This window comes from Notechis scutatus, chromosome 2 (assembly GCF_049901735.1).
Source record: "Notechis scutatus isolate UNSWTSFEM ecotype Mainland chromosome 2, rNotScu1.2, whole genome shotgun sequence".
Lineage (NCBI taxonomy): Eukaryota > Metazoa > Chordata > Lepidosauria > Squamata > Elapidae > Notechis > Notechis scutatus.
The window spans coordinates 139,719,127-139,728,778 of NC_142010.1; the positions used below are offsets into that span (position 1 = coordinate 139,719,127).

Sequence of the window (9,652 nt, forward strand, 5' to 3'; positions counted from 1 at the left end):
TAGTACAGTGCACAGTGATAGACGTACCTCCACCCCAACATCTTCCTCATTTTTGTGGAATTTCCTCAAGTTCTGGTTATTCCATGGGAACCAGAGGCTTGTTTAGATGGCTTTATGATTGAGATTGGATGTACTCACTGTCTCTGTGCGTAGGTTTTGTATATTGTGTTCATGTTTTGTGTTTGTTAATCTCTATTTTTGATTTTTATATTTTTAATGCCTGTTTTTAGATATGTATTGTGTTTTTATAAATTATTGTATGTCACTTTTGTGAGATGGGTGGCTAGTAAATTTGATTAAATAAGTAAGCCAAAACTCAAATAAAAGAAGTTAAGGTCAGAACCCTGCTCTGTGCTTTCCAAGATACCCAGAAGACTTATAATAGTAGTAGATAATCTGATACCTTTCAAATATGTTGGAATTCAACTTCTATTAATCCTACTCAGCACTATAGGAGATTGTTGAAGTAACCTAAGACATCTGGACAATAAAGGGGCTGAGAATAGTTTTTTCTATATAAGAGTATTAACCTGAAATTCAGAGGTTTAGAAACAGAAATATTTGTAGATTTAATTAAATGGTAACCACTGTAAAAATGTATTCCTTCTAGTGACCAGGATGCAAAAAGATCTTCCTTGTCTACAACTAGACCTAGGACAAAGGATGGAATTCACAACTGACCTATCCCTAGTTTCCTTATCCATGATTTATTAAAGAAGCCCCATATCTTACATAACACTAAGAAAATTGTACAGATGTGAAAAAACAGCTTTAAGTGGAAATATTTTAAGCTTGAAATAGCTGCTCAAACAAAGGTAAAGTGGGAACAAATATTTCAAGCTTGAGATAGGATGCTTTTAAAAAATTTCCAAACTCTAATTAAAAATGAAATCATACAGTTTAGCATGACTCAATTCAATCTATATATAAAATCCATTAAAAGTCCATGGGGAGAAGTCTGCAATATCCGATGGTACCTGAGAGTCTGGCACTACACTTGTGTTCTATTGGTAGGCAGTGATCTTTCTAATGGGTGTTAAAAGACTTTTTAATATTTGCTTTTTTTCTTACGCCTAAAGTAGGTGGAACAAACATGTAAAATGCTTATTTTTCTTTTTAAAAAACAAGGATAGTAGGGAGTCTCACTGTTACTTATGGGTTGTTAATACATTCTAGCAGCAAAACAGAGGCTCAGGAACTGTATCTTGCATAGAGGCTGTACATCCTGCTCCAAGCTAAAGTCATGCCGGCAGAAGCACCAATAAGTATTGCTACAATCCTATGACACTAAGGACAAGCTTCATTAAATTAATTAAGATTTCATAAAAAGTAATGGCATCAAGCTACTGATTAGGTATTTCACACTTATTGCAAATTACTCAACTAAAAAACAAACTTACAGCCATTACTGGATTTTCAGTTTGGAGGCACTGAACACATTGTTGTGCAAATGGTCCTGGCATCATCAGATGGAATTCCTGTGTCCCACTGGTCAATTCCACCCCCCAAAAAATAAATAAATCACCGACTAACCCCATGGACAAAATATTTGGAACCAGGTGTCTATTACAAAATCAAATATGCACACTAAAAAAAAGCAGGAAATGTATACCAACGCTGTATTTATTCACTTGCCCCCAGTGAACAGGGAGGATTTGGTTAACAGGTGAGCTTCCCACCTCTCCCACAAAACACTCAGCTCAGCGTACACATTAGACTAAACACAGGTGGGAAGAAAGGAAGAGTATGTACGTAGTAGTACATGTTGGTTTTGTCACATGGCAAAGAGAATGAGGAATGCTACCATCAAGCAGAAGAGCCCCATGGCTTCGGAAAGTGCAAAACCCAGGATGGCATAGGAGAACAGCTGCTGCTTCAGGGAGGGATTTCTGTGAAGGAATTAGAGAGAGAGAGAGATATGCTGATCAGAAAACGGAGAAGAGCTAGACTTCCAACATCTCTCAAGGGAACGTTTGACATTACATTGTTCCTGGCCATGTCACATGTATTAGGAGAAGCAAAAAAAAAAAAAAACCTCGCTGCGCAGAGAGCCTTTAGCCAGTTTTGCAATTAAATCTGCAAAATTTATTAGACTATAAAGATTTTACTAGGGTTTGTTCTGCACCAGGTCTTTTTAGCACTGCTTTTCTGCAGTCAATTGCAAGTAGAATGAAAACTAAGGCTTTGAGAGACATTTAACATGCTACTACTATATATCAATAAGTAGTGGCCAAGAGCTTTCAGAGTTTATGTCTAAGTTTATTTCTTTCTACAAAATGACCCCGCAATGTTAATTAGAAGCTTCCCTTTGCGTTTTTGTTCACCTCTTGTTTTTATTCTGCATAGCTACAGCATCACTGATTAAAAAAACGCCTTTTCCTCAGTGGTGCGAAGAAGAGGAAACTAATGCTTCATTATAAAATGGCAAGTGTTATTCCCAAGGGAGATATTTTTTAAAAGATGGGATAATAACGTTACTAGACATATATCCTTGGTGAGAAGAACTGAATAATTAAGAACAATCATCAGTAATGCTATACTGGGAACTAAAGCAATGACAGGCAGAACCTGGGAGGAAAAAACATCTAATTACAGGTGGTCCTCAACTTACAACCACAATTGGGACCAGAATTTCCACTGCTAATCAAGCTGTTTGTTAAGTGAGTCATGCTCTATTTTAGCACTGTTCTGCCACAATTGTTAAATGAATCACCATCATCAAGTGACTCATGTGGTCATTAAACAAATAGAGTTTCCCCCACGGAATTTGCTTTTTTTTTTTTTTTGGAAGCTGACCGGGAAGGTCACAAATGGCAACCATATGACTCTGGAACCCTGCAATTGTCATAAATACAACCCAAGTATTCTTCTGCCAAGTGCCTAAATTTTGATCATGTGACCATGGGGATGTTGCAATCGTTGAAAGTTATTTGTTTTTCAGTGCTGTAACTTATATGTGTGTGTGTGTATGTATGCATAATGTTTATCTTTTGAGAGCTGAATGCAATGAAATTTCATTTTAATGTATGCTGATAGTGTACATTTAAAGTGACAATAATGTTTTGTTCTATTCCATTCTATTCCTATTCCATTCTATTTCTAATTCTATTCCTCTCCTATCCTTATTCCATTCCTACTCCATTCCCATCCCATTCCTTTCCTTATTCCATTCTATTCCTATTCCATTCTATTTCTAATTCTATTCCTCTCCTCTCCTTATTCCATTCCTACTCCATTCCCATCCCATCGCATCCTATTCCTATCCTTATTCCATTTCTATTCCTATTCCATTCTATTTCTAATTCTATTCCTCTCCTCTCCTTATTCCATTCCTACTCCATTCCCATCCCATCGCATCCTATTCCTATCCTTATTCCATTTCTATTCCTATTCCATTCTATTTCTAATTCTATTCCTCTCCTCTCCTTATTCCATTCCTACTCCATTCCCATCCCATCCCATCCTATTCCTTTCCTTATTCCATTCCTATTCCATTCTATTTCTAATTCTATTCCTATCCTATCCTTATTCCATTCCTACTCCATTCCCATCCCATCGCATCCCATCCTATTCCTATCCTTATTCCATTTCTATTCCTATTCCATTCTTCTTTGAACAGTCGCTAAACAAATGTTAAAGTCAACAGCACTAAAAACCAGGAAAACCCCATAATTCCCTGCCGCTGCAGAACGACACTACCAATGAGGACATAAGTAAAACTCCCCCATACCTGGCATAGCCAATGATGAGACTGCCGAACACTGTTCCAATGCCAGCACCAGAGCCAGCTACACCCACGGTGGCAGCACCAGCACCAATAAACTTGGCGGCAGTATCAATGTCCCTGGACACCGCACTCGTTTGGAACTGCTGATGCAGCAGCGGCAAGACTTCATGCTGAGCGCCCGAAAGAAAGCAGGGCTAGGAGTAAGTAAGAAATAGGGGTGGGCGTGGGTGGGGAGAAAAAGGCAAAGGTCTGAAACAGGAGGTGACCAAAGGTAACTATGTAGTAATCAGCATGGCCTGGCAGCCATTAACCAATCTTGGCGGTTGATGTTTGTTATCATTTCAGTCAGATTATACTGTGTTTCCAAATATAGCAGAGTTAAAACCAGCTCATAGCGTGGCTTGACAGTGGCTATGAATTTTGGCAGGGGGCAATTACCTCAATTTGGGCCATTCTAATTACAAAGATAGGCAAAGGTAGGCAATCTGTTTCATTGGTTCCGGGTGCTTGTTTGTACTGTACAAGCCACAGAGAGAGTATCAGATTACCCGATCCTGGGATAGAGAATCACACGACAAGACCCAGATTCAAATGACTGACTGTGACTGTGAAGCACACTGCATTTAACTGCTGATCCGCATCTAGGAACCAACCTAGAATTGAATGTGCTCTTTACAAGGATAGGATTAAAGCAATACACGAATGAGGAACTGATGGAGATCATTTCTCAAAGCTTATTAACAGTTCCAAGGTTTGAACTAAATGAACCGGCCTTAGCTTCTCCCTGTGGCGAAGAGGAATAGCTGGAAGAATTGCAAATAAAGGTCCAAAGGTAGAAGATTCAAACCTTAACAAATTCAATAATAATCTGTAGACCCAATTAATATTACAGAGAGACGGTCTTGTAGCATCCCAAGGCCCTCTAGTGACTTCTTGCAGTTTTGTTTTGTTTTTTTACAAGATATCTATTTGGAAATGAATACTGTTTTATTGCTGCTGCTTGTATAATCTAAAAAAAAAATATCTAGCAGAGCCAATTCAATGGAAGAGGAGGTAGAAGAATCCTACCTCAAGAAACTCAGAGATGAATGAATAGAGGAAAATTTATAAGTTACATCAATAACCTAAAGCAATCAGTCCAGAGAGTGGGCAGAGGCCGGGTTCAGGGCAATCAAACTTTGAAGTACCAATCAGGAGCAGCAAAATTCCCCTCAGGTAAGCTATATAAAAGAAGACAAAGGAATGTCATTTTGCCTTTCATCATAGAAGGAGACAGGGTCTTTTTCCAGGCTTGCTTCAACCTGTTAAGAAAACCCTCCAACCTGGAGAACGACTAGAGAATCAGAATAAAATAGCCATAGCAAATAGACACGGATTAATGTGTTTTTGTTATTTCATGGATCAATCTGAGCTATGTTTTTGTATCCTGGGCCCAATTTTGTTCCACCTGTATTGTAGGGATGTGTATTTATGCCTGTAAGAAAAACCCACAAATTAAAGCCTGCAAGAACTGTACTTTTCTCTTTTTCTCCCATTATCTTTCAGCCACATTTATTCCCATATCTTAATCTGTATTATAAAAGCCTTGTTATGTTCTTCTAGAACAAGCGCCTTCAAACTTGGCAAGTTTAAGACTTGTGGACTTCAACTCCCAGAATTCCTGAGCTAACATGACTGGAGGAGGAATTCTGGGAGTTGAAGTCCACAAGCCTGAAAGCTGTCAAGTTTGAAGACCGCTGTTCTAGAATCAGTATTTCCACTTTGATACAGATTGCTCTAATATAGCTATTCATTGATAGTAGTGATGTACAGTGCTGAATGTTCTCAGAGCAGAATGTTCTGGAGAATTCTGGAATATTCTCACTGATACCAATCTGACTATTCTAGGGGTGATCTGAAAGCTTTCGGTATTGGTTGGAATAACTACATTGGCCTGCTTGAATTGAACAATTGCTTTTGCACATCCCTGGTTAAAGCTATAGCAAGTTTTTGCCTGCCGAAACTTGGTAGGACAAAGAAGCAAAATGCTGAGAAGATTCAAAATCTATCTCTCTTGGATATCCAAACTTACCTTTTCCGTCCTGATCTGAGGTCTGTTCAGCACAGAAGCAGAGAGAGGTCTGCATAAAACCGTGGAACTGTTCCTCACCTGAAGAAAGAAAGAAAAAAACACATTACAGAAGAGAAACAAAACTTCCACTGGTTAAAAAAAAAACTTCCTCACCAAGTATATTCTAATTTTAAAGGCAAAACCCTAACACTTAAAAGGAACAACTGTGGGATCAAACATGGTGATTTAACATGTGGTGTAAACCCAGGCATTTTGATTTGTAAACCATAGTTTATGGCTCTGTATCCTATTTGAGCAATTAATGGAAAAGAAAACAAAGCACAGGGTAGTTCCACTTGGGAAGAACAAACCTCTTCTCACTGTCAATTGATATTGAACTTTCTCAATATTATCTTAATTTAACCTGGGAGAAGGCACTCCAAATTAGAAATGGCATATATTTGAAGAATCCTTGAATAAAATTATTATTAATGAAAAAGCAATAATTATTTCAGACAAATAAGATTCTCAAGCTGAATTCTTCATTTAGACATAGACTACTTAAAACATTATTAAGAATACCCAAGAGGTACATTTTAGTTTACTCACCAGGATGGAGGCAGAAATCAACTTTGCACAAGTATACATATTCAGAGTTGTGGGGAACAGCCACATTCAACAACTGGGAAATAAAGTGAATGCCAAGATATTAGGACAAACTATTCATGCCTTTCATTATTTTTCATAAGTAGGAACCTAAGGGTAGTCCTCACTTAGCAAACACTCCTGAGACCCGCAACTTCATCATTAAGTGTTGTTGCTAAACAGAACATCACGTAACTGTGATGGGCTTATGAACTCACCTTCCCTTCAGTCATTAAGGAAAACATTCTGTGACCACAACTTATTATTTTATTTCCACCTTTATTTCTAGCAAGACTACCAGATTCTGTAACAGCTTTGTTCCTCCCTATGCCATCCGTCTGGTAAACTCGCCAGATTTTTCTTGCCATGTACATGTATACGTCCGGACTAGACTGTGTTGTTTCTGTGTGTCATATATGTGGGCATATGCATAATTTTGTATATTTATTCTTTCATGGTTATGTAGTGTATATTGGAGATGGAGGCCCCTTTGAGAGCTGTGTGCAACAAAATTTCATTTTAATGTATGCCAATTCAAAGTGACAATAGTCGTTCTATTCTATTCTATTCTATTCTATTCTATTCTATTCTATTCTATTCTATTCTAAACTCTGCGTGTCACAAAGGAGTTGCAAAGCATACAAATGGTGATAATGTGACTGTGGCACACTATGACAGCTGTAAATGCGTGAATGGGATGGTGATCACATGACCAGAGGATGCTACAATAGGAACACAAGATTGGTTGCAAAGCTATATTTTTAATATGGTCATAACTTTGAATTGTTGTTAAACAAAGCAGTTGACTACCTGTACTATATTTAGAAGATCCATCAGGAATTATTTATGCAGGACATCAATAATAAATGAAAAAATGGTACAATGGAAAAAGATAGAAAAATATGTTCTCTGCCAGATAAAGGGAACTGTTTAACACAATTTGGGCTTCCCAAATTTTAAGATCTGATCTTAAAATGGTCAAACATTCCAGTATATTTTTTCTTCAGATAGAGCTTAATTAAAGTTTCTTTTGGTATATTTAAATTAGATTTTGATTTTCACATTATACCAAATTCTCAAGGATTTGGGAACATGAATTTTAGGACCAATGTGATGTGATTCCTTACAAATTCCTAAAATTACACTGCTAGAATAATTTTGTAATAGATTCGTAACTGGCTGAACAACCATACTCTACGTATAGTCCCCAATGGAACTGCATTGACATGGAGGGAGGTATGCAGTGGGGTAACCCAGGGCTCTGTTTTAGGCCCAGTACTCTTCAACATTGTCATCAATGGTTTGGACAAGGGGATAGACGGGGAACTCATAAAATTTGCAGACGACACCAAGCTAGCAGGAATTGCCAACACTCCAGAAGATAGGCTTAAGATACAGAAGGATCTTGACAGACTTGAACATTGGGCGCTATCTAACAAAATGAAATTCAGTGGTGAAAAAAGTAAGGTTCTACACTTAGGCAAGAAAAAACAATGCACAGGTACAGAATATGTGGTACCTTGATCAACAGTAGTAACTGTGAGAGGGATCTCGGAGTGCTAGCGGACAACCATTTAAATATGAGCCAACAGTGTACAGCAGCTGCCAAAAAAGCCAACACAGTTCTAGGCTGCATAAACAGAGGGATAGAATCAAGATCACGTGAAGTGTTAATACCACTTTATAATGCCTTGGTAAGGCCACATTTGGAATATTGCATCTAGTTTTGATCGCCACAATGTAAAAATGATGTTGAGACTCTAGAAAGAGTGCAGAGAAGAGCAACAAAGATGATTAGGAGATTGGAGGCTAAAACATATGAAGAACGGTTGCTGGAACTGGGTATGTCTAGTCTAATGAAAAGAAGGACTACGGGAGACATGATAGCAGTGTTCCAATATCTCTGGGGCTGCCACCAAGAAAAGGGAGTCAAAGCACCTGAAGGCAGGATGAGAAGCAATGGGTGGAAACTAATCAAGGAGAGAAGCAACTTAGAACTAAGGAGAAATTTCCTGACAGAAGAATTGATCAGTGGAACAACTTGCCTCCAGAAGTTATAAATGCTCCAACACTGGAAATTTTAAAGAAGAAATTAGATAACCATTTGTCTGAAGTGGTGTAGAGTTTCCTGCCTAAACAGGGGGTTGGACTAGAAGACCTCCAAGGTCCCTTCCAACTCTGTTATTCTTTTCTAATTTGTTGCCTATTCTATATACAGTAATAAACATTTGCCAATGTAAGGTGGACCTAAAATCACCTCTAGAAGATATTCAGATGGAACGCTCTGAAACAGTAGAGGGAGACTCTCAGTGAAGGAACAATTTTTAAAATGTCAGCTAACTTTATAGTTAATAAAATCTGGCACTTGAATTACAACAGATCAGTATGACATTCTAAACCTTGATTGTTTCATAGTAACAAGTATAAGATTTCCCTCTTACTTTGCTTTTATGAAGCAAGCTTGGGAAAGTAGAATTTATGTACGTGTGGAAGGACTATGTTTCATTCGTCATACATCGAAAAAATCCCTGTTGATTAGTGACCAGGTTTAATTTGAAAAGTGAAAAAGATCCTATAAGCCTGGAATGCACTATCCCATTTAGGCCAAACACGCATGTCAGCAACTGGGTTCTATGATTTAGACTGTAGATAGAGCAGACATAGTCAACTATGATATTTACATCACCAGAAGTGGCTTCTGCATTCAGATGTCTCATAACACCAGACTGAATTATGTGTTGTCCCTAAATTGCTCCAAACATAGTCTCCGGACAAGAACACATAACAACTACTACAAGGAAAATATTTCACAGACGCACATTTGGCATTCATGATGTACTTGTGAGAATTATTCAGGGCATGGTGATCTGAAATCAATATAGTTTATATGGGCTATATGAAACAAGTGCTTCCCTTCCCCCCTGAAAATATTTTTTTATGCACAGCTTTTTTATAAACTGACCAACAAGCTTGCTATTATACACAGCAGATGTCCAGAACTAAAACTTAGCTGTGGACTGTGTTTCAAATTATTCTCAAGGCAGCAGCCGTGAGATTCAGAGAAGAAAAAGGATGTGGTCTATATAAAACACTCAACCTGCGTGGCAGCAACTGGACTACAGATCCAGAATCCTCTGCCACATCTATGGGATATAAACTGTGAAGGAAGAACTGCCAATCAGCATTGATATGCTCCTGTTGTAACTAATAGCTTCAGCTGCAAAAATCAG

General features: G+C 38.0%; 1 protein-coding gene across 2 annotated transcripts in view; it reads right to left on the reverse strand.

Annotated features, from left to right (window-relative positions):
- Window positions 1-1,605: 1,605 nt before the first annotated feature.
- The window catches only part of ATP5MC2 (ATP synthase membrane subunit c locus 2), an 11,360-nt gene continuing 3,313 nt past the window's right edge, over window positions 1,606-9,652 (reverse strand). Inside the window, exons 1-5 of one of the 2 annotated variants that reach the window (XM_087956407.1) lie at window positions 7,942-8,019; window positions 6,387-6,459; window positions 5,799-5,876; window positions 3,731-3,921; window positions 1,606-1,889 (exon numbers count right to left, since the gene is read on the reverse strand). In XM_087956407.1, the coding sequence (XP_087812533.1) occupies window positions 1,775-1,889; window positions 3,731-3,921; window positions 5,799-5,876; window positions 6,387-6,452 (450 nt within the window). In that variant the 5' untranslated portion in view covers window positions 6,453-6,459; window positions 7,942-8,019 and the 3' untranslated portion in view covers window positions 1,606-1,774. Of the gene's footprint in view, window positions 1,890-3,730; window positions 3,922-5,798; window positions 5,877-6,386; window positions 6,460-7,941; window positions 8,020-9,652 lie in introns of those variants that run through there. The other variant, XM_026677279.2, reaches the window with a different exon arrangement.